The sequence below is a fragment of the Panthera pardus genome, unplaced genomic scaffold (genome assembly GCF_024362965.1).
Source record: "Panthera pardus isolate Hobbes unplaced genomic scaffold, ASM2436296v1 HiC_scaffold_25, whole genome shotgun sequence".
NCBI lineage: Eukaryota > Metazoa > Chordata > Mammalia > Carnivora > Felidae > Panthera > Panthera pardus.
In genome coordinates, this window is record NW_026526821.1 from 89,195,371 (window position 1) to 89,221,265 (window position 25,895).

Below are 25,895 nucleotides of genomic sequence, written 5' to 3' on the forward strand. Positions count from 1 at the left end.
TTTTTTCACAAAACTTTCCGTAATTCATATTCCTTTTCAAGTTACTATACATATTACATCTTCCCTTCTCTTTTAGTTTTCTTGAAGAGTTAATACTTGATACTGTACTTCCGTACCTTATAATTTACTTCTCAATCCATTTAATTTTCTATTTAGCTTCTTTTTTGAAGCTTACCATTGGGTTTAGAATAGCAGTCAGCTTAGTGAAAAGAATTCAGAATTTGGAGTTAGAATTAAAAGGTTAAAGTGTCTGTTTTTGTTACTTACTCACTGTAGAACTCTGAAGAAGTTATTTACCTACCACTCAAAATGTCTGAGGACTGAAAATACTGGACATCACTGGGGAGCTTGTTACAAATGTAAAATTTCAGATCCCACCCTATACCTATTGATCAGATTCTGCAAGTTTACAAGATCTCCATATTGAGAAGCAGTCTTATATCTTCATCTTTGAAACTTAATTTCTTTATATGTAAAGTACAGATGGTCCCCCACTTAGGATGCTTTGACTTAGGATTTTTCATCTTTATGATATGCATTCAGTAGAAAACATACTCCAAATAATGAATTTTGATCTTTTCTTAGGCTAACCATATGTGATATGATATTCTTTTGTAATGTTGGGCAGTAGCAGTGAGCCACAGCTCCCAGTCAGCTATGTGATATAAGGGTAAAAAACTGATAATGCTTACAACCATTTTGGACCCATAAAACCATTCAGTTTTTCACTTTTAGTACAGTATTCAGTAAATTACACACCTATTGTAAAATAGGTTTTGTGTTAGGTAATTTTGCCCAATTTTATGCCAATGTAAATGTTCTGAGCATGTTTAACTTAGGCTAGGCTAAGCTGTGATGTTTGGTAGATTAGATTATTGTATGTATTTTTGACTTGTTTTCAATTTCTGATGGGCTTATTGGGATGTAATCCCATTGTAAGGTGAAGAAGATCTGTGTAGATAATACTTGTTGTATATATCAACCATCTTGCCATCATCCAACATACCATATGTTTTACCATTTATTGTTTGTTTCCTACTGTTAGAATGTAAGTTTTGTGAAGCAGAATTAGAGTGTAAGCTTTGTCTATTTGTTTATTGCCCTATTTCCTATATCTAGAACAGTGATAGGCACAAAGTAAACATTAATATTTTTGAATGAACAAATAAATAAATGCATTTGTTGTCAAATCTTGTTATTTCTATTGCAGTCATTTACTTTCTACTGCAGTTTAGAACTAGAATTACTGTACAAATGTAGAAATTACTGTTGTTGCAGAGAGTTCTGTTAGATAGTGCCACTTACACTTTTGCATTCCCTTTCCAACCATCTTGCATCTGTATTTCTGCAGTACAGTTCTGATCCAATCTATCAACAGTTCCACATGCTATCTAGAATTAAGTTCAAAATCCTTAGTGTAATTTTTAGATACTTTATAGTTTCATATAGTTAAAAAATATTTATCTTTTTCAGGGTACATTTATTGGAAGAATCATTTAAACCCACTGCATGTATAGCATCCATCTGGGCCCTCCTAGGACTTGAGGGAAAGGGGAACCCATGAAAATAGGTTGATGATCCTTTGCTATGCCATGGAATAAAGTATTTTGTCTCTGACTGAGGAGTATCATGTCTTTTGCTGGCATATATGACTAAATAACAGGCTAACTTACTAGCTTATAACTTAGGGTGAGATTAAGGCCTAGACTGGATAGCATTTTCCTATCACATTAAAAATTCTTGAAAAATCCAAATTTTAAGATCCACATAATATCGTATAAAATGGATATGCTGCTATTTTTCTTAATGTTTATTTATTTTTGAGAGAGAGAGAGAGAGACAGAGTGTGAGTGGGGGAGGGGTGTAGAGAGAGAGGCGGGGTGGGAGACACAGAATCTGAAGCAGGCTCCAGGCTCTGAGTTGTCAGCACAGAGCCCGACATGGGGCTTGAACTCCCGAATGATGAGATCATTACCTGAGCCAAAGTCGGACACTTAACCAACTCAACTACCCAGGCAGCCCGATATGCTGCTGTTTTTAAATGGTACTCTATTGTTGAATATTTAAATCATTTCCACATTAGTCTGCTGTTGTAAATGGCTTTGTAATTAATATCTTTATAAATATATGTCTCTTCGATGAGTGTTTCTTTAGGATTTGGATTCCTTACTAGAAGTGCAAAGGTCATAGGAAGGAAAGCTTACTTTATTTCTTTTATGCATAAAAGAAGTGTTTCTTAATTAAAAAAAAACATAATAGTATTAACAAATCTTTTTTAGGAGATACTTCTAAAGGAGGCACAGCTGAAATTACTCAGTCCACCTTGAAACCAGGCATCACTACTACTCCTAGAGATTCAGATATTGGATCTCATTTATCCTTGTTCCCTGAAGACTTTCCTCAGTTGGCTTTAAGGTTTCCTCAAGAGACTACTATTGGTCCACATACTGATATAGTCAGCCAACAAGCATTGGATAGTCATACAACTGAAAAGACTCTAAAAGTTTCAACTGTTCATGAACTAGCTGACCAGAAGACTGGAATATCAACAGTGCCCTCTAGTTCCTACTCACAAAGAGGGAAGCCTGGTATTTTCTGCTTACAGTACTTGCCAGATTGTCATCTAACTGAAAAGGCTCCAAAAGTTTTGGCTGTTCCGGGACCTGCTGACCAGAAGACTGGCATACCGACAGTCTTTCCAAGTTCCTACCCACTTGGAGAGAAGTACAGTAATTTCTACGCGCAGGCCTTGCCAGACAGTTATGTAACTGAAGAGGCTCTGAAAGTTTCAGCTGTTCCTGTATCTGCTGACCAGAGGACTGAGAAAATAACAGTACCTTCTACTTCCTATTTACAAAGAGAAAAGCATGTTAATTTTTCCCAGCAACAGTCGTCAGATAGTCATCTAACTGAACAGGCCTTGAAAGTTTCAGTTGTGTCTGGACCAGCTGGTGAAAACACTGGGATACCTATATTACCTTCAATTTCCTCCTCACTTGGAGAGAAGCCCAGTGTCTTTTACCAGCAGGCCTTGCCAGATAGTCATTTAATTGAACAGGCTCAGAAAGTTTCAGCTATTCCTGGACCAGTTGATCAGAAGACTAGGATACCTGCAGCATCCTCTACTTACTACTCATATGGAGAAAGGCCCCAAATTTTCTATCAACAGACATTGCCAGAAAGTCATCTACCTGAACAGGCTCTGAAATTTTCAGCTGCTCCTGGATCTAATGAACAGAAGACTCGGATACCAACGGTAACCTCTACTCCTTATTCACATAGAGAGAAGCCCAATCTTTTCTGCCAACAGGAGTTGCCAGATAGTTCTCTAACGGAACAGGCTCAGAAAGTGTCACCTGTTCCTGGACCTGCTGAGCAGAAGACTGGGATACCAACCCTAACCTCTGCTTCCTATTCACATAGAGAGAAGCCCGATCTTTTCTGCCAACAGGAGTTGCCAGATAGTTCTCTAACTGAACAGGCTCAGAAAGTGTCACCTGTTCCTGGACCTGCTGAGCAGAAGACTGGGATACCAACCCTAACCTCTACTTCGTATTCACTTAGAGAGAAGCCCAGTCTTTTCTATCAACAAGAGTTGCCAGATAATCCTCTAACTGAACAGGCCCAGAAAGTTCTAGCTATTCCTGGACCAGATGACCAGAACACTGGGATATCAATAGGGTCCTCTAGGCCCTCCTCACTTGGAGAGCAACCCAATATTTTCTCCCAGCAGGTATTACCAGATAGTCATCTAACTGAAGAGACCCTGAAAGCTTCATCTGCTCCTAGACCAGGTGACGCAAAGACTGGGGTACCAACAGTATCCTCTAGTTCTTACTCACCTAGGGAGAAGTCCGGTATTTTCTACCAACAGGTCTTACCAGGCTGTCATCTATCTGAAGAGGCTCTGAAAGTTTCAGTTGCTACTGTACCAGCTGAAATAAAGAGTGGGTTACCATCAGAAGCCTCTAATTTCTACACAGAGAGAGAGAAGACCAGTATTTTCTACCAACAGGAGTTGCCAGACAGTCATCTAACTGAACAGGCTCAGAAAGTGTCACCTGTTCCTGGACCTGCTGAGCAGAAGACTGGGATACCAACCCTAACCTCTGCTTCCTATTCACATAGAGAGAAGCCCAGTCTTTTCTATCAACAAGAGTTGCCAGATAGTTCTCTAACTGAACAGGCTCAGAAAGTGTCACCTGTTCCTGGACCTGCTGAGCAGAAGACTGGGATACTAACCCTAACCTCTACTTCATATTCACTTAGAGAGAAGCCTAGTCTTTTCTATCAACAAGAGTTGCCAGATAATCCTCTAACTGAACAGGCCCAGAAAGTTCTAGCTATTCCTGGACCAGATGACCAGAACACTGGGATATCAATAGGGTCCTCTAGGCCCTCCTCACTTGGAGAGCAACCCAATATTTTCTCCCAGCAGGTATTACCAGATAGTCATCTAACTGAAGAGACTCTGAAAGCTTCATCTGCTCCTAGACCAGGTGACGCAAAGACTGGGGTACCAACAGTACCCTCTAATTCTTACTCACCTAGGGAGAAGTCCGGTATTTTCTACCAACAGGTCTTACCAGGCTGTCATCTATCTGAAGAGGCTCTGAAAGTTTCAGTTGCTACTGTACCAGCTGAAATAAAGAGTGGGTTACCATCAGAAGCCTCTAATTTCTACACAGAGAGAGAGAAGACCAGTATTTTCTACCAACAGGAGTTGCCAGACAGTCATCTAACTGAACAGGCTCAGAAAGTGTCACCTGTTCCTGGACCTGCTGACCAGAAGACTGAGATATCAACAGTAACCTCTGCTTCTTACTCACATATAGAAAAGCCCTTTATTTTCTACCCACAGGACTTGCCAGACAGTCATCTGTCTCAAGAATCTCTAAAAGTTACAGCTGTTTCTGAACCAGTTGACAAGAAGACTGGAATACCAGTAGTCCCCTCAACTTCCTACTCGCAGAGAGAGAAGCCCATTATTTTTTATCCACAGGCCATACCAGATATTCATCTCACTGAAGAGGCTCTGAAAGTTTCAGCCATATCTGGATCAGCTGACTGGAAGACTGGAATACCAACAGTATCCTCTATTTCCTCCTCACATACAGAAGAGCCTGTTAGTTTTTCCCTACAGGCCTTGGCAGGCAGCCTTCTACTTGAAGAAGCTCTGAAAGTTTCAGTTCTTCCTGGACCAGCTGACCAGAAGGCTGGGTTATCATCAGAACCTTCTAGTTCCTACTCACATGGAGAGAAGCCCATTATCTTCTACCCACAGGGATTGACAGATAGCCAGGTACCTCAGGAGACTTTGGAAGTTTCAGCTGTTCCTGGACCAGCTGCCCAGAAGACTGGCTTGCCATCAGAACTTTCTAGCTCCTACTCACATAGAGAGAAGCCCATTATTTTCTCCTCACAGGGTTTGACAGATAGCCAGATACCTCAAGAGGCTCTGAAAGTTTCAGCTGTTCCTGGACCAGCTGACCAGAAGACTGGGTTGCCATCAGAACCTTCTGGCTCCTACTCACATAGGGAGAAGCCCATTATCTTCTACCCACAGGACTTGACAGACAGCCAGGTGCCTCAGGAGGCTGTGAAAGTTTCAGCTGTTCCTGGACCAGCTGACCAGAAGACTGGGTTGCCATCAGAACCTTCTAGTTCCTACTCACTTGGAGGGAAGCCTATTATTTTCTACCAGCAGGCCTTATCAGATAGACATCTCACTGAAGACGCTGTTAATATTTCAGCTTCTCCTGGACTAGCAGACCAAGAGACTGGGGTATCAACAGTACCTTCTATCTCTTACTCTCATATAGAGAAGCCAAGTATTTTGTACCAACAGCCTTTGTCAGACAGTCAGCTCGCTGTAGAAGTTCCAAAAGTGTCAGCTGTTTCTGGGCCAGGTGACCAGAAGACCAGAAAACCAACAGTTACCTCCACTTCGTACTCACAGAGAGAGAAAGAGAAGCCCGTCATTTCTTATCAGCAAGAATTGCCAGATCTTACTCAAGATGCTTTAAAAGTTTTAAAGGTTCCTGGACTAGGTGGCCAGAAGACTGGAATACCAGCAGTAACTTCTACTTTTTACTCACATAGAGAGAAGCCTATCATTTCTTACCATCAGGAGTTGTCAGATCCTAATGAAGGTGCTTTAAGAGTTTTAGGCACTCCTGGGCCAGCTGACCAGAAGACTGGGATACAAATTGGGCCCTCCACTTCCTATTCACATAGAGAGAGCCCCATCTTTTCTTACCAGAAGGAGTCATCAGATATTACTGAAGAAACTTGGAAAGTTTCACCTGTTTCTGGACCAGCTAACCAGAAGACTGAGATACATATAATCCCCTCTAGTTCCTACTCATACAGAGAGAAGGACAGTATTCTTTACCAGCAGGAGCTTCCAGATGTTACTGAAAAAGTTTTAAAAGTTTTTGCTCTTCCTGGACCTGCTGACCAGAAGACTGAAATACCAACAGGACCTTCTAGCTCTTACTCACATAAAGAGAAACTCAAGATTTCACCTGTGATTTTACCAGATGTCCAGAAGACTGAGTTTCTAACAGCTCCCCCTAGTTCCTACTCAAAAAGAGAAAAACCCAAAATTTCAACTGTGAGTGGACCAGATGACCAGAAGACTCCGTTACCGACAGTTTTTCATAATTCCTGTTCTCAGAATTTTGAGATTGAGGATATTCTGAAGATTTCACCTGTCCCTGAGCCAATTGTTGTGAATTCTGGGATACCAATACCTCTTTCTAGTTCCTCTTCCCACAGAGAGAAATCTAATATTTTCTACCCACAGGAATTGCCAGACAAACATTTAGCTGAAGATGCACTGAACGTTTCAACAATTCCTGTACCAGCTGACCAGAAAAGTCTGTTACCAACAGCTCCTCCTCGTTCCTTTTCACACAGAGAGAAACCAAATATATTCTACCAACGAGATTTTCCAGATAGACATCTACCTGAAGATTCTGTGATGTTCTCACGTGGTCTTGGGCAAGCTGATCAGATTACTGGTTTATCAACAGTTACTCCTGGTACTTATTCACATAGTGAGAAGCAGAAACTTGTTTCAGACCATGTTCAAATGCTAATAGATAATTTGGATTCTCCTAACTCCAGTATTATCTCAAGCAGTATGCCTTTAAGTTCTCAGGCTGATGGTAGAGTTATAATAAGTAAGCCAGAATCTTCAGGTTTTGAAGATGTTGGCTCTGTGGAAATTCAAGATACAAGCAATAGTTCCAAAACTCTTAAAGAGATTCGGACCCTTTTAATGGAGGCAGAAAATATAGCACTGAAACGATGCAATTTTCCTGCTCCTCTTGTCCCTTTCCGAGATGTTAGTGATATTTCAATTATACAATCTAAGAAGATGGTTTGCTTCAAAGAGCCCCTCACAGCTGCTGAATCTAATAGTGATTTGCCTCGGAGACAGCCATTTACAGAGGAAAGCCCAAGCAACAAGTGCATACAGAAAGATATTAGCACACAGACAAATCTGAAATGCCAGAGAGGCATTGAGAACTGGGAGTTTATTAGTTCAACCACACTTAGAAGTCCTCTACAAGAAGCAGAAAGCAAAGCCGGAGTGACGTTAGATGAAACCCTTCGACAGTATAGAGCAGCCCAATCCGTAATGAGATCTGAACCTGAAGGGTATAGTGGAACCATTGGCAATAAAATTGTTATCCCTATGATGACTATCATTAAAAGTGATTCAAGTAGTGATGCCAGTTCCTGCTCATGGGACAGTAATTCCTTGGAGTCAGTTTCTGATGTTCTTCTAAATTTCTTTCCATGTGCTTCACCCAAGACAAGTTTGACAGATAGCAGAGAAGAAGAAAGTGTGTCAGAGAGTGATGATTGTGGTGGTAGCAATGTAGATTCACTGGCTGCACATGTCAAAAACCTTCTCAAGTGTGAATCCTCATTGAATCATGCTAAACAAATACTCAGAAATGCAGAGGAAGAGGAATGTCGAGTACGAGCACGAGGTAGGAACTGATTGTTTGTCATCAAGTCAGGTCAGACTTACAAACATTATAGTTTAAGAATTTGTTTAAAGTTAAGTGTTTGGAATCTGAATTTATTTTCTTATAGAACTGTTAAATGATTACATTTTCCACCACTATTCAGAATAAGTCCATTTAACCAATAATGTAACTCGGTCACAGTATTAATAGTACTAGTCTGATTTTAGGGTCTTAGGTAGGTTCTGAAGCCTGAAGGAGAGTAAGGAGATAGCTTGGGTTTCCAGATTCCTAAAGTACTTATGTTTCCTTAATCCTCCTATTATAGGATTCTCTTTTGAAGGCAGAAAAAACAAAGAAAAGTTTGCTCTGTTCTAAGTCACACTGTATCATAAAACTAAATATACTTCTTCATTTTTCTAATACAGTTCTTAGAGCATATTTTAGATATTAGAAAAAACTGAAGTACTTCACACTAAAACTTAGGTTAGAGGTTTAAAAGAGGATGTTCTAATCCCATTAATCTCTAATAATAGAATGCTATTAAAAAAGAAATCTTTGGGGTGCCTGGGTGGCTCAGTCGGTTGAGCGTCCCACTTCGGCTCAGGTCACGATCTCACGGTCCGTGAGTTCCAGCCCCGCGTCAGGCTCTGGGCTGATGGCTCGGAGCCTGGAGCCTACTTCCGATTCTGTGTCTCCCTCTCTCTCTGCCCCTCCCCCGTTCATGCTCTGTCTCTCTCTGTCTCAAAAATAAATAAATGTTTAAAAAAAAAAAAAGAAATCTTTAAGACAAAATGGGGAATTAAAAAATTTTTTTTAAATATTCATTAAAATTTTTTTTAATGTTTTTATTTATTTTTGAGACAGAGACACAGAGCATGAGAGGAGGAAGGGCAGAGAAAGAGGGAGACACAGAATCCTTAGCCAGCTCTAGGCTCTGAGCTGTCAGCACAGAGCCTGACGCGGGCTCAAACCTACGAACTGTGAGATCATTACCTCAGCCAAAGTTGGATGCTTAACTGGCTGAGCCACCCAGGTGCCCCTGGGGAATATATTTTAGCAAGCAACTTATAAACACTTCAGGCCTCCTTGGGAATTTTGCCTTGAGATTAACTACTTGTGCCATTCCTTTTATCACTTATGCATATCACTTATGCAGTAACTGTAACAGGAACGTATAGGGGAGGCAAAGGGATTGTCCTTATTGGAAGGAAGATTAAGATAAAAATAATTGAAAATCATAGAAAGGTGGCATCTTTGGAGAAATACCTGTAGAATGTGGTTTTTAAAAGTCACACTTTTCAGTGAGATGATTGTTCTTAAAAACTTACAATAGTTTGTCATATAATGGAGAACACCTACTTTTTGCCAAGTATTGTGGCAGGCATTTAGTTGGATATATTGATGGTTTTCTGTGTTCTTATAATCACTGACAAATTATGATTTTTGCATTGCATTATCTCCAGTGTGTTTATGTTTTCTTTTCAGCTTGGAATCTGAAATTTAATCTGGCTCATGAGTGTGGCTACTCCATTTCAGAATTAAATGAAGCTGACAGGAAAAAAGTAGAAGAGATCAAAGCAGAGTTGTTCAGTCATGGGAGAACAGCTGACTTGTCCAAGGTATAAAAGAAATCTAGCAATGAAGAAAGAAAATGTGATAAAAGGGTGGTGGAGTTTGTATCTCTTACTTGGGCATTGATGACACCAGCTGAGTCATTAATAGTCTTTGGCTAAAGTGTTAGGCGTCTTATTTCTTCAAAGTTCCTATTTAAGGATTAGACTCAGTAGATTTTGATTAATTGCAAATTCATCTATTGAAAAAACTTATGTCCTTAGGAAAATAAGAATAGATTTGCTTTATCATTCGTATTTTCTCTTGAGGGTAATAGCTTGAAGTGCAGATAAAGTCCGGCCATTTTCAGATGTGTATTATCTACTTAAGAACATAAAGCTATACTAGCTTATGTAAAAATGATTTTCATTTTAATAGTATGTATTTTCATCCAATTATGAATTATTTCATACATAGTAAAGAATATATATGAAATGTATATAAAGAATAAAAGAAAAATATGAATAATTCCTGTCTATGGGCTAACTAGCTTGATAAATGGAATGTTACCAAATACCATAGAAGTCCTGTGTGTCCCCTCCCCAGTAACGTCTGTTACTTCCTATCCTGACATGTATTGATTTTTCTCTTGCTATTCAGTATGGTTTTGAATTCTTCAATAGATGGAGTCAACACGGTGCATGTTTTGAGAATTGCATTTTTCATATAGACTTGGGTTTTTGAGATTCTTCTTTGTAGATGTAGGTAGTTTTAGTTTATTCATTTTTAGTGCTGTAAGTATTCTAGTGTATGAATATATCATAGTGTGTCCGTTCTCTTGTGGATAGGGCATTTGGTCTACTTTTATTTGGCTTATTTCTTTTTTGGAAAAGTTTTTTAAAAGGATAAATTACATTGGATTTTAGACTTATGTATATGTTTGAGCTCATCACCACCATCCATCTCCAGAAACTCTTTTCATCCTGCAGGACTGAAACTTTGTACTTATAAAGGTTTCTCTCTATGGTAAGAATATGTTCAGTTTTGTAAGAAACCACCAAGCTGTATATAACTTTGAAAAAAAAATTTTTTTAATGTTTATTTATTTTTGAGAGAGAGAGAGAGACGCAGCGCGAGAAGGGAAGGGGCAGAGAGGGAGGGAGACACAGAATCCCAAGCAGGCTCCAGGCTCTGAGCTGTCAGCACAGAGCCCGATGCAGGCCTTGAACTCACGAACCGCAAGATTATGACCTGAGCCACCCAGGAGCCCCTAAACTGTATATAACTTTGTATGTCAACTATACTTCAGTTCACACACACACACACACACACACACACACACACACACTTAAATGGGAAAGAGAAAAAAAGAAACCACCAAACTGTCCCACAAAGTGGCTGTACCATTTTGTATTCCTGCCAACAATCAACAGTGAATCAGAGTTCCTGTTGCTCCACATCCTCGTTAACATTTGGTATTGTTAGTGTTCTGGATTTTGCCCATTCTCGTAGGTGTATCCTACAACTTCCTATAATCACTTGTATCTTATAACTTGCTATAATTGCTTATTAGTTCCAGGTGTTTTTTTTGTTGATTCTTTCAGATTTTCTACACAGATGATGAGGTCATTTACAGTTTTATTTCTTCCTTCCCAGTCTGTATACCTTTTATTTCCTTTACTTGTTTTATTGCATTAGCTAGAAATTCCATTTTGATGTTGAAAAAGAGTGGAGAGACGGAATATTCTTAACTTGTTTTTGGTCTTTGTGGGAAAGCTTCTAGTTTCTTACCATGAAATACGAGGTTAGCTGTAGGTTTTCTGCCAATATGCTTTATCAAGTTGAGGAAGTTTCCTTCTGTTCTAGTTTACTAATAGTTTTTATCATGAATGGGTGTTGGATTTTGTCAAATTCTTTTTGTACATCTATTGATATAGTAGTCATTTTTCTTTTTTAGCCTGTTGATGTAATCATATTAATTGATTTTTGAATGATAAACCACTCTTGCATACCTGGGATAAATTCCACTTGGTCATGGTGTATAATTCTTTTCATACTTTGTTGTATTCTATTTGTTAATATTTTATTGAGGATTTTTGCATTGATATTCATGAGAGATGAGTCTGTGTTTTGTTTTGTTTTTTTTCCCCTGTAGTGTCTTTGTCTGGTTGTGGTATTAGGGTAATGTTGGCCTTATAGAATGAATTGGGAAGTGTTTCTTTTGCTCCTGTCCTCTGAAAGAAATTATAAGGAATTGGTATAATTTTTCCTTAAATGTTTGGTAGAGTTCACCACTGAACCCAGCTGGGCCTAGCCCTTTTCTCTTTTGGAAGATTATTATTGATTCAATGTCTTTAATAGATGCCCATTCAGAATGTCTTTTTGTGTGAGTTTTGGCAGATTGTGTCTCTCAAGAAATTGGTCCATTCCATCTAGGTTATCAAATCTATGGGTATGTGGTTGTTCATAGTATTCCTTTATTATCCTATTAATGTCAGTGGGATTTGCAGTGATATCACCTCTTTCCTTTATGATTTTAGTAATTTATGTCTTCTGTTTTTCTTTCTGGCTAGAAGCTTGTTGATTTTATTGGTCTTTCAAAGAAACAGCTTTTTGTTTTGTTCATTTTTCTGATTTTTCTGTCCATCAATTTCATTGATTTCTGCTTTCTTATTCTTTTTCTGTTTAATTTGGACTTAATTTGCTATTCTTTTTCTAGTTTCCTAATTTAGAAATGTGGGTTATTGATTTTAGATCTGTCTTCTTTTTTAGTATATACATTTAATGCTAAAAATTTCCTTCTATTCTGTGCTTTCCCTGCATCCCACAGGTTTTCCTAAGTTGTGTTTTCATTTTGAGTTAGTATGTTTTTAAGTTTTAGGTTAATATGTTTTTAAATTTTTCTTGATTCATGCTTTATTTAGAAGTAGGCTGTTTAATTTCCATGTATTTAGGGATTTTCCTGTTACCTTTCTTGCTTTGATTTCTAATTTAATTCCATTGTGGTCTAAGAGCAGACTTTATATGATTTTTATTCTTTTAAATTTGTTAAGATATGTTTTATGGCCCAGAATGTGGCCTGTCTTTGTGAATGTTCCATGTGAGCTTGAGAAATTGTGTACTGTGTTATTTTTGGCTGAAGTAATCTACAAATATCTATTATACCCAGTTGATTTATGGTGTTGTTGAGCTTAACTGTGTCCTCACTGATTTGCTGATAGATGTATTCTTTTTTTTTTTTTTTAAGTTTATTTTGAGAGAGAAAGAGAACATGCACACACATGTAAGCAGAGAGGGGCAGAGAGAGAGGAGAGAGAGAATCCCAAGCAGGCTCTGTGTTGTCAGGGCAGAGCCCAGTATGGGGTTCAGTCTCATGAATCATGAGATCATCACCTGAACTGAGATCAAGAATCAGATGCTCAACCAACTGAGCCACCCAGGCATCCCAACATCTGTTCATTTCTCATAGAGGATGTTGACGTCTCCAACTATAATAATGGATTATATATTTCTATTTCTCCTTGCAGTTATGTCAGTTTTTGCCTTGTGTAGTCTAACACTTTGTTGTTTGGCACATATACATGAAAGATTGTTATGTCTTAGAGAAGTTTCCCCTTTGTCATTAGGTAATGCCCTTCTTTATCTGCGATAACTTTCTTTGCTTTGACGTCTGTTCTGTTTGAAATGAATACAGTATTCCTACTTTCTTTTGCTTTATTTTAGAATGGTATATTTTTCTCCATCCATTTACTTTTGATCTAATTTGTCTTTATATTTAAAGTGGCTTTCCTATAGACAACATGTAGTTGGATCTTGGTTTTTGATTCACTCTGACAATCTATGTCTTTTAATTAGTATATTTTCACTTGAAATAATTGATTTTCAAAGTGATTATTGGTATAGTTGGATTAATATCTACCATATTCACTACTATTTTTTTATTTGTTGCCCTTGTTCTTCATTCCAATTTTTGTCTCCCAGTCTTTCTGCCTTTTGTGGTTTTGAGTGTTTTTATATCATTATATTTTCTCTCATTTCTTAGCACATTAGTTACACTTTATTTTTTTTGTGGTTGCCTTAGAATTTGTAAAATATTTACAACTAATCCAAATTTATTTTCACATAACACTATACCACTTCAGGTAGTGTGAGTACCTTCTAATAACAAAATACAGTTGATCCTTGAATAGTGCAGCATTAGGGGAACCAACTCCCCACACAGTTGAAATTCTGCATATAACTTTGACTCCCCCAAAACTACTAATAGCCTACTGTTTACCAGAAACCTTATAGATAACATGGTTAACATATTTTGTATGGTATGTGTTTTATGTACTGTGTTTTTACAAGAAATGTAATCTAGAGAAAAGATCATTGTTACCATCATAAGGAAAATACATTTACAGTATTGTACTGTATTTATCAAGTAAAATCAGTGTGTAAGTGGACCCATGCAATTCAAGGGTTAAATGTATTCCTGATTTCTCCCTCTCATCTCTTGTATCATGCTGTCATTCATTCATACATATATATACACACACATACACAAGCAACATTTTGAACAAACTATTATCTGTGAGATCAGTTAAGAATAAGAGAAAAGTGCATATGTGTGTTCTTAACTGTGTCTTACTCCTTCTTTGATGTTCTTCCCTTTATGTAGATCCAAGTTTCTGATTTGTATTTTTCTTTTTTCTAAAGTACTTCTGTTAACATCTGTTGCGTGGCAGGTCTAATTTTTGTGTGTCTGGGAAAGCCTTTATTCCTCCTTCAGTTTCTTTTTCTTTTTGTTTTTCCTCAATTTTTAAATAGTCATTTATTTCCTAAATAACCCTTTGCTTTCTTTCTTTCCTTCTTTTTTTTTTTTTTTTTGGTCTTTCCTATGTTAATATTTTCTTTTTTTTTTTTTTAATATGAAATTTATTGTCAAATTGGTTTCCGTGCAACACCCAGTGCTCATCCCAACAGGTGCCTCCTTCAGTTTCAGGGATGACTTCATAGGGTATAGAATTCCAACTCTGTACTTTTTTTTCTTTAACACTTTAAATGTTTTATTCTTTTCTTGTTTGCATAATTTCCGAGGAGAAGTCAGATATAATTCTTTGTTCCTCTGTGGATAAGGTGGTTTTACCTTCTGTCTTCTTTCAGTTTTTTTTATCTTTGATTTTCTGTACTTTGAAAATGTTTTACCTAGGTAATTTGGGGCGGCATTTTTCCTGCTTTGTGTTCTGTGAACTTCCTAGATCTGTACTTTGTTGCCTGACATTAATTGGGAGGAAATTTTTAGTCATTGTTATTTCAAATATTTCTTCTGTCCCTTTCTTTTTTTCCTTCTGTTATTTCCATTGCTCATATGTTATACCTGTGATAGTTGTCCCAGAGTCCTTTGATGTCCTATTGTGTTGTTTGTTTTTTAGTAAATTTTTTTAATGTTTTATTTTATTTTTGAGAGAGAGAGCGAGAGAGAGAGAGAGCGAGAATATGAATGAGTGGGGGAGGGGCAGAGAGAGAAGGAGACATAGAATCTGATGCAGGTTCCAGGGTCAAAGCTGTCAGCACAAAGCCTGATTTGGGGCTCAAACTCAAGAGCCACATGATCATGACCTGAACCAAAGTCGAATGCTTAACTGACTGAGCCACCCAGGCACCTATATTGTTTACTTTTTTGAGTCTTTGTTTTCTTTGCTTTTTAATTTTGGCAGTTTTTGTTGAGATATCCTTGTGCTCAGGATTCTTTCTTTAGCCATGTCTGGTCTAGTAATAAGCCCATCAAAGGCATTCTTCATTTCTGTTAAAGTGTTCAACCTCTAACATTTCTTTTTCATTCTTTCTTAGGATTTCCATCTCCTTGCTTCTTACATTGTCCTTGTGTTCTTGTGTATCCATCAGAGCTCTTAGCATATTATCATCATTGTTTTAAATTTCTGGTCTGATAATGCCAGCATCCCGACATGTCTGGTTTTGATGCTTGCTTTTTCTTTTCAACTAGTTTTTTTGCTTTGTAGTGTGCTGTGTTGTGGGGCCTGTAGCTGGTGTATTTCATTAAGAATATGTAGATTATGACCTATGAATAAAGAGACATTAGCCATGCTCACAGGGCTGGCAGATAGCTTCCTCGGCATCCAAATTTCCACTTTGGGGAAGTGAAAAATCCCAGGGTCATTTTGATTGAAGATGCAGTTTTGGTACACTCACACAAAGGAAGTAAGGTCACAATATTTATTACTTACTGATCCCAGAAGCAGGGGTAGTGGTGGGTGGGTGTGGGTCAGGGCCAGGGCCGCTCAGTGAGCTCTGAGGAAAAGGCAGTCCTCTGTCTCAGGTCATGAGCAAGCAGGAGATAGAGAACAGGGTAGCAAGCACCTACTACCTATGAGGTGGTTGGGGCAGAGGTCACTAACTTTTCATGGGTTCAACTCTTATGTAATTGTTTCAGAAAGATGCTTGAGGGAAACAAAGTGGGGACTTCTGGCGGGGAATCTCAAGCTCAGGTCCTTATCTAACTGTCCAGACTCTGGGTGTGAGCCGGGTTGTCATACTGTAAAATGCCTAGGCAGCAACTCAAAATAGCTTTTTTTCTCATCACAATTGACCCTGTGATGCCTAAGCATTAGTCTTTAGGGAAAACCATGGGCACTGTCCAGATGGTGGAGATGTTAAAAGCCACTGGCAGAGTTTTGGTCATCTGGCTCATGAAACATTTGAGCAAAGCAAAAATGCCGGTTAACGGTATCAGTAGACAAATGGTAATTTGAAATCCTGTCTGTAACCGTTCTCCCATTTGTCGGGGTCCGGTCAAGAAAATAAATCAAAGCCCATGGATAAGTTTAGGGTAAGTATTTGATTAAAAACTTGGGTAAGATTATGGAATACTTGTACCTGTTGGGCACCTTTTGTAAATTTGTCTAAATTTATCTGGAATTATTAATACATGTGCAGCAGGTGGTGCACTGTACAGTGTATACACCTTCCTTGACCAATAAGAAATTTAAAGCTAAATGCACATCCAAAACTCTGCACTAAAGAAGCATGTTGTTGTTGCATGAAGTCTAGGCTTTGGTGTAGCAGCCCAATGCATTTAGCCAGGGTGGCTGACAGATTGGTGTTTGCCTTAATGATTTGTTGTTGTGTGCCTAGTGGTGGTGTTTCCGCGAGGGATAGTAGCAGACCTATTTTCAGCATAATGAGGATGAATACTGAATGTTTTTGACATGAGAGGACAACGAGAGATGGTTTGGGGGTCCTATTTATTAGTTTGTAAGAGTTGTCCCAAGGTGACTGAGGTACATTGGTATGAACACATAGGACTCCCTGGGGACCAGCAAAGAGGCAAATGTGTTGGAGGTTGAGGGAAGAAATGCACGTATTGGAGAACCATGTATGTGTGACAGCACCAGGGCACTGGACTTACAGTGGACACTCACTCTTTTATTGTGGAAGTTGGATCTCCCCCTGCATGACTGGGCTGCAAGGCCCAAGACCGTGGGGATTGTGCTCTTTGTGGCAAGGTATGTGTTGTATTCATTCTTGTGGTGTTGGTGCCTGTGCAGATATGGGGAATTACAAAGGGCACCTGTGGAGGCTCCTGCCAGGTGCTACATACTGTACTGCGAAGTGTCGTGCATGGGAGCAGTTGAGTGTGGTAGAGAGTGGCCAGGCAAACTGCATACGTGTGTGGGATGTCTTTTGTTGGGCACATGAGGGCAGGGGTCAGTAAATTAGTCGGCTAGGCTACTGGGGAAAAAGTCTTTGTTGAGTTCAGTAACATGCCAAGCAATTACACTGGCTCAAAAAACGAGCCCTGGTTTCTGCCCATGGAATAAAAACAGTAAGACTGTTGGAGAGCTCGAAGGGAGGGTTGTGGAAACCTGAGTGGTGATAGTGGGAAAGGGTCTCCTTGGGGTGGTGTAGGGAAGTGACCGTATGGCTCTGGTCCTGTGACAGTGTGTGTGGGGGGGTGCTCTGGTGGTAGCATTTGCAGTCAGAGAGGGGTTCTTCCAACAGAAATTAAATTTCCTAACCTCCAGTAGGAAGCATAATGGGAACCAATCTAATGGGTGTGGTAAGGGCAAGGAACTAAGTGAAGTGTTTAAAGGAGCCTCTCTGTAAGTTTATGAGACTTGATAGATACCTTGACCTTTCAAGATTCAACTGAGGGCAGTCTGGCAGTTATAGTACTGCCTCACACCCAAGCAGCAAGCATTGTAGTAAGCAGGGGAGCCTTGAGGTAAACACATAAAATTTAAGTCTACAAAATACCACTCAAGGAGGACTTATCTTCCCAGTTGTCATCTCTGCTGTTGTGGAAGATTGTGGAGGTAGCATTTGGGATGAAGTTGTGTCCCGTGTCATCATGTACTAAGGTGTTGTTGTCTCTAGTGTTGTTTCAGTGGAGCGAGCCATCCCAGAGGAGGTTGATTGTTCCAGGTATCCACCCAGGAGGGGAATCGGGGCACACGGGAGTCTAACAGGGTCACATAGATTTGAGATGCCCTGATTAAGGTTTGCTTGCATCATCATGAGCAGTTACTGGTATCACAATTCTTAGTAGGCTTTGGGGGGGGTTCTTGGGGAAGTGTACCTCACAAATGATTAGGCAGTGCTCTCCTCTGAGGCATAAGAGCTCTCCATCCATAAATAATAAAGGTGGGAGGCACATGTGTAGCCTTGGTTTAAAGAAAATTTAGTTGTGTGCTTCTGACAGTTTAATGTTTAGCCCTGTATTACTAGAGATAAGTCCGAACTGCATAAGCTTATCAGCCAGTTAGGGTTGAAATTAGGACAGTGTTAGGACTGGTGACCTTTAAGCATTTGTGCCTTTGGTGCTGTTTAAGATAGCAGGCTTCAACCTCCTAGCTCTTTTCCACGCTTGGTGGCATTTCAGGTGCAGCCACTCTTGGGCCGACTCCAACACCTGGTGTCTTCCATCCTGGGGTGCAGTTGTGGATGAGTGCCATTCACTTCCAGCAGCTTTCTAGTGTTGCCTGTCTGGAATCAAGGAGAAGCCTCATGACCCACGTGGTACAAAAGGCACAGAGTAAGGCCAATAGTAGCAGGCAAAATCTGCATTTTATAGTTTTGTCCTTCTGACTGCTTCCTGAGAATATTATGGGGCCCTTGTGGATCAGCAGCTCATCGCTAGCCTCCTCCAGAGCGGGTAGGGCCAGGTGTTAGGATCATATCACCTGGATGTCGTCTAATATTGCTACTGTCAACCAACTGGAGTGCCTCTTCCCCCACTTTGAGTGCCATGCCATTCCTTCAGTGGGCCCAGGTGCAATTACTTCCATTTCCTGTGGGGAGGTATGGTTAGGAGAAATGAACCATCTACTGAAGCCACTGTTTTTGGAATTTCAGTTGGAATTTGAATATCAAGTGGGTAAGTATGGTCTAGTGGCAACATACAACGCATAGTCTGTGTTCTTCTGGGCCAGAACTGTTTATGACCAGGGGAGGTAGCCATCTGTTCTCAGGTCACCAGTGAATACTGGATGGTGAGATGATTGACATTTTAAATCTGTAATGTTGGAGAAAATGAAAACAATATTGTTCTGTAAGATAAAAGTATCAGGTTACCCTGTGATGATAACCATAGGCAGCATGGCCTGGTAAGCCTAGCTGGTATAAGGAGAGTGGTGTTCATATGTTCTAGAGTTTAAAATGTTTTAAAGTGCCTATAATAGCAAGGAAGTCCATTTAGGAGTCCATCTGCTGCCTTGTAACTTAAGGAGCAAGGATTTTAAAAGACCTTTGTGGTGTTGAATAATGACAGAGGTCTGTAGCTGCTATGGGAGATAAAAGTTTCATTAGATTCCCTGTTGGAAAGCCCAGTGCTATGTTGTATGGGCAGTAAAATGAGATCCTTGATCTGAGTCAGTGTTGTCTGGAGGGCTGAATGGGGGCAGGATAACTTAGAAAAGAAAGAGATTATATGCTCCATAGAGCTGTTCCTGGTGCCTGTAGCAAGCAGCAGGCTGGGAAAAGTATCTACACATGTAATAGCGAAATGTGTAGTGCCTGCTGACAGAGAGCGTGGCCCTGTGAAATCACCCTGCTAACAGCTTAAAGAGGCTATCTCCTTGCAGAACTTAAGCATGGCAGGGCAGTTTTCAGTGTTTGGTTTGGGAGCATAATTCACAATTAAAAATAGTGTGTTTTGCATGGTGTTTTGCAGGGGCGGAGGGCCCAGGCCACGGTGGCAGCAGTTCCCTCATGACCCAAAGAGATACGGTACCATTCAGAGAGAGAATAAGGAGTATGGAAGTGGTGACTAAGAAAGACTGGAATGGTTGACAGTGGGGAAACTTGTTTTGTGGTAGTGGGTGGAACTGACAGAATTGTTGGTAAAAAGTCAGTGGTTGAGAGCCTCAAACCAGTGGTTGACCTGGGTTTGATCAAGGGCATGTGCCTTGGAGTTAGATGACTCTGGTGTGATAGTATTTATATGTGCTGAAACATGGGTAACCTTCATTGTGACTGATGCCAGGGCATTGACCCTCCAAATCTGGGGCATCCCAAATGGGACAGCCTTGAATGTGAAAATCACCTGTTGCCATTGGTCCAACCAAATGGCTAGTCTACTAGCAACTGCCCATTATTCAGTGAAAATATGAACAAGAGACTTGTCTGGGCAACTGTATGGCCATTTGTACCACCACAAGCTCTGTAAGCTAGCCAACCTTCACTTGCCATATTTGATAAGCATGGTACCACTGGCAGGGTGATACACTGCCATTCTTCCAACAGGCTCCACGGCATACGGTGGTGGCGCTTTCACCCATGAAGAACACAGACTCCCATTCTCATTCCATCAGCTCTTCCCAGAGGCTACCTCACATCACCAGAAGCTTAGTCAGTGGGAGCACTGTTACCAGTTCCTCAAGGTCCATGGGCTGTAGGCTGAGGATCCAGGAAGCCACATCCTCCTGTAATGTGGAAAGATTTGCCACGTCAGATTTTGCCCATTGTAGAAGCTACTGTTTCTATTTTAGCAAAGAGGCATCTGTGACCATGTGGGCCATTATGGGCATCCCTTATGCATGATGTAATAGAAATGTGGGGTACACAGGAGAACAGGGTCTTCCTGTTGAGTTGCCTCTGTAACAAAGCCCAATAAGCAGTCAGAATTGATGTTCTAAGGGGTATAGCAGGCAGCTATGGAGGGCGGCCATCTGGTTTGGAAGCCAAAAGCAACCAGGAAAAGTCGTGTTTAGTCCATAGACTCCAGGATGCATAGTACATGCTGACTGTTGCCTCAACCTGGAAGGAAGAGCCGGGGGAACCAGGGGTAGGTCTTGACGAATTGACCTTTGTGTCAATTGTGAAGCTTGTTGTAGGGTTTCTCCCTGATAAAATGTAGAGGATTTGTGTGTGGCTGCATAAATGGTGCTAAATGTGGTGGATGAGTGTGATATGTGAGCTTCCAAAATGTGAAGAAAGCTAAGTCATGTTGGGCTTGCCATAGCAGGGTAGGAGGCTGAATCGTTAACACTTGATGTTTAACCACAAGTGGAATTCTTGGCCTTTAAGAGGCCAATTAATACCAAGAAATTTAACAGTTGTGGCTAGCCCTTGAATTTTATGTGGTGCAGCAGCCCGACCTCCATGTTGGAGGTGGGTTACCAGCTGTTTTAGGACCTTGTGCACCACGTCCTCCAAGGAATCCCAGATTAGAATGTCATCAATATAGTGCCAGACAGTTCAAGGGGACACTGTAAGGGCATCCAGGCCTTGCTGGCAAAGATTGTATGTAATGGTTGGGCTGTTAAGATAGCTCATAGGCAGCCGTGTAAAGGTATATTGGGTGCCTGTGGCTGGGATTTCTCAGTGATCGATACTAAATAAAACATATTTAGATGCCTCTGTTTTGGGTTAGGGCTAACTCTCTAAGCTCAACACTCTAACTACTGACATAGTAGACCAGCAACTGGCCTTCCCTATGGGCACGAATGTAGAGGAGTTCTCCTTGGCTCCCAGGTCCTGATAGCCTGTACTTTCAGTTCCTGTTTGGGGAAAAGAGGCAGAATCCTACCTTCCTGGTTAGCTCACCTTGGCTCAGTGCTGGGACTTTGCATGTGATTATAACAAATCACCCCCAGACCTGACACCCAGTGGAGTCTTCTTTAGAGACTAATGGGAAACTTACCGCCTCAGACTAGTGCCTGCTAGTTGGTCTGTGCAGGAGAGTCTGACCTTTTATAGCACTGACCGTTTAGGCGGAGGATTCACAGCAATACCCAGCAGTAGCATAAAGCAGTGCCACAGACCACCAGCAAGCAGTTGTTCCTTCCCAGAGAGACTGAGTAGTTTGGGAGAGGAAGTTAGTGACCAAGTCTCAGCTAAAAGGCTCTATATGGGAGTATAGATTGTACCCACAATTCCATCCTGGTTGCCAGTTGTAGCTGGTGTATTAAATTAAGAATATGCAGATTATGACCTGCCAGATGAGGAGGGACAAGCCACCAATATAGGGCGGCAGGCATCCTGAACTCCCACTTTGGGGAAATGAAAATCCCAGGGTCATTTTGATTGCATATGGCAGTTTTACACTCACACAAAAGAAGGAAGATTACAAGATTTATTACTTAGAGATCCCAGAAGTGGGGGTGAGGATGGGGAAGGCACTCGGTGAGCTGGGGGGAAGGGCATTCCTCCATCCTGAATCATGAGTGAGCAGGAGATAGACAGGAGGGTAGTAGACACCTATTATTTATAAGGTAGTTGGAGCAGAGATCACTAACTTTTCATGAGCTCAACTATAAGTGGTTATTATAAAAGATGTCTGAGGGAAACACAGTGGTGACTTTTGGTGGAGAATCCTAAAGCTCAAGTCCTTGTTTGACTGTCCAGACTCTGGGCATGAGCAAGGTTGTCCTACTGTAAAATGCCTAGGCAGCAAGTCAAAATAGCTGTTTTCTCATCATATATGCCTTGTATTTTTTTCTTCATAGGTAGACATAATGTATCAGGTAAAAGGAACTGTTGTAAGTAGACCTTTAGAAATGCGTGGTAAGGCATGTGGAAAGGGTAAGCATTCTGTAGTTCTATGATGAGATTCAGTCTTTTAGTGAGCCTCTACTTCTGAACTGTGATTTAAACATTTCTCAGCTTTTTTTTTTTTTTTTTTTTTTTTTAAATTCCTCTTAGGTAGTACAGAATGGCCAGAGTGGTGTGGAGGGTGTATTCCTCTTCTCCCATGTGGAATACTTGAGCTAACTAGACCTGGGGATTTTCTTTTCACCCATGTCAGTTAGGCTCTGATGTTACCAGCACATTAAGCTCTGGTTCATTCTTCTGAGTGCAGGCCTTGTGAAGAACAGAATGGTCTGGCATATTTCAGAATGGTTCCTTTTCTCTTCTCGAAAGCAGGCAGGGATTTTTCTCCAATATTTGTTGTGAGAACCTGGTCAGTCTCCTGGCGGTAACACTCACAAAAGTGTTACGGTATCTCTGTGCCTGGTTTCCCCTGGACTTTTTAACTCTCAGACTTGTCCACACTGAGCCTCCAGCAATTCATCAGCTGTTCAGGTTTTCCTACCCCACCACTGGTTCCCACAGTGGTTTCTGCTCAGTGGTCTCTACTTCTGTAAGCCTGGACTCCCTGTATTTGCCTGTTTTCCTGGGGGCAGTGGTTTTTCTTATGTCAGTACTTTCCTTATGGATCCAAGAAGAGTTGTTTGTTTTTCAGTCTGTTGTTGGGACACAGTGGTGACTTTTAAGATTCTTACACTTGGAACCAAAAACCAGAAGACCCTGAGATAACCTTCTATCAACCTTTTGGTATATTTATAACAAAAAGTTGGGGAAAACCATACCAGATTCATATGTTTAAATGGGTGAGTCTTTGAAACTGTCGAATAATGGGCAGTTCCCATTCTCTAATGCATAAAAGAGGATAAAAATTTTGCAGTTTACTTGAGAATACTGATACTTGGGAATGTTGACACAAAAATTTCAGACTCCTCAAAAAAGAAAATTATGAGAGAGTCTAGGACAGCAGTTGTAATGTCTCTTCTTTCATTTCCAATCTTATTTACTTGAGTTTTCTCTTTTTTTCTGTAGTGTAGCTAAAGGTTTGTTAATTTTTTTTTATCTTTTCAAATAGCCAACTGTTAGTTTCATTGATTTTTTTTTCTTTTGTTTTTGTGCTATTTGATTTATTTCTGCTCTAATTTTTATTAGTTTCATCCTTCTGCTAACTTTGGGATTTGTTGTTTTTTTCCTAGTTTCTTGAGGCACAAATTTAGGTTCTTTATCTGATAAAGAATAAATTCTTTATTTTTTTAAATATAGTCTTTTATAACTATAAACTTTCCTTTTAGTAATCCCATTCGTTTTAGTGTGTTGTGTTTTTGTTACTTGTCTCAAGATATTTTCTAATTTCTCTTTTGATTTCTTCTTTGACCCATCGAGTGTGCAGGAGTACATTGTTTAATTTCTACATATTTGTAAATTTTCTGGTTTTCCTTCTCTCATTGAGTTCTGGTTTCATTCCATTGTGGTCAGAAAAGATACTTGGTATGATATTAGTCTTCTTGAATTAGTTAAACCTTGTTAATTTGACCACATGTGTCATCTCTCCTGAGGAATGTTCCATGTGCACTTGAGAAGTCGGTATATTTTGCTGCTATTGGGTTTAGTTATCTATCCATGTCTATTAGGATCATTTAGTCTATGATATTGTTCAAGTCCTTTGTTTCTTTATTGAGTTTTCTGTCTGGATGTTCTGTCCATTATTAAAAGTGGGGTACTGAAGCTTGCTACTATTTTTACTACTATGTAATTCTTAACCTCAATTCTTAAAATCTTTGCTTTATATATTTAGGTGCCCTGTTGCTGGGTATATGTACATAATGTTTATTTTTTCTGTGTGAATTGACCCTTTTGTCATTATATAATGACCTTTGTCTCTTATGACAATTTTTGACTTAAATTCTGTTTTGTCTGATATTAGCATAGTTTCAATTATGTGAGATGAACAAGTTCTACAGATCTAGTTTACAACATAGTGCCTATAGTTAACAATGCTCTGTTGCACACTTAAAAAAGGGATGTACTTTTGTCAAGAGGGTACATCTCATATACCACAATAAAAAATGTATATATAAAAAAGAACTTTGTGTGAAAAATATAGATGTAAAAATGTTTAAAGTAAGTATTAATATCTGGTTCAGTATCATGTTTTTTAAAATAGCATATCATGAGCAAGTAGGACTTAATCTAGCAAAGCAGTATTAGGTAATTTATAAACATATATGTTTACATTAGTAGGAAAATCACAATTATTTCATAGGCTCCAAATAGGTATTTGGGAATAAAAGTAAAAAGTGAAAATCTGTTCCCAATTAAAAATATTTCTGTAAATTAGAGTAGAAGAACAATGCCTCAATATGATGAAGAATATGTATTTGAAAATAGCAGTTGGCATAATCAAAGGTCAAATACTTTTTTATGCACATAAAACATTTGTGAATGATGTTACCAAAAATGGTGAACTAGGGAACTTTAGGGCTCCATTCCTGCACAGAAAAGTCTAATAGGCTAGGAACATTTGTCAGAGTCAACTTTTGCAGAACTCTTGACTCTAGTCAAAATTTTAGAAGTAAACCAGGAACAATTACTGAAGTAAAGAGCTGTTGCACTTCAGTACGAGAGTGCTGTGATATCTTAAATTGCCCACCTGCCATCCCTCAGTTTAGGGTAGCTTTTAGTGTGGGTTAGTATTTACAAAGGACACAATACAAACCTTTCTCTTTCTTTCTTTTTTTATAATTTTTATTTTTGAGAGAGAGAGAGAGCAAGTGAGTGGGGGAGAGGGGGAGAGGGAAGGGGCAGAGAGAGAGAGGGAGAGAATCCCAAGCAGGGAGAGAATCCCTGACACAGGGCTTGGTCCCACGACCCTGGGATCATGACCTGAACCACAATCAAGAGTCGGATGCTCAAATGACTGAACCACCCAGGTGCCCCATACAAACCTTTTTCTTTTTAAAAAAAATTTTTTTTTAATGTTTTTATTTATTTTTGAGACAGAGAGCATGAGCAGGGGAGGGGCAGAGAGAGAGGGAGGCACAGAATCGAAGCAGGCTCCAGGCTCCGAGCCGTCAGCACAGAGCCCGACGTGGGGCTTGAACCACGAACCGTGAGATCATGACCTGAGCCGAAGTCGGACGCTTAACTGACTGAGCCACCCAGGCGCCCCCAAACCTTTTTCTTAAAAAATTATTGTGAAGTGTCTTAACCTGTCTGTCTCCCTGAAGGACCTAATTAAGAGCTTTCACAGGGCAGAGGCAGCTTCTCTGTCAATGTTTGTCAAAAACATCTGATGTCTGAGTATTGGCTGTAGCATCCTGGGCCTAGGGA

General features: G+C 39.9%; 1 protein-coding gene across 5 annotated transcripts in view; it reads left to right on the forward strand.

Annotated features, from left to right (window-relative positions):
* Nucleotides 1-25,895, forward strand: part of ALMS1 (ALMS1 centrosome and basal body associated protein) — a 216,879-nt gene that overhangs the window by 52,802 nt on the left and 138,182 nt on the right. For all 5 annotated transcript variants that reach the window (XM_053890824.1, XM_053890826.1, XM_053890825.1 and 2 more), the window contains 2 exons: nucleotides 2,280-8,006; nucleotides 9,471-9,604. In XM_053890824.1, coding sequence (XP_053746799.1) covers nucleotides 2,280-8,006; nucleotides 9,471-9,604 — 5,861 coding nt within the window. The remainder of the gene's footprint in view (nucleotides 1-2,279; nucleotides 8,007-9,470; nucleotides 9,605-25,895) is intronic.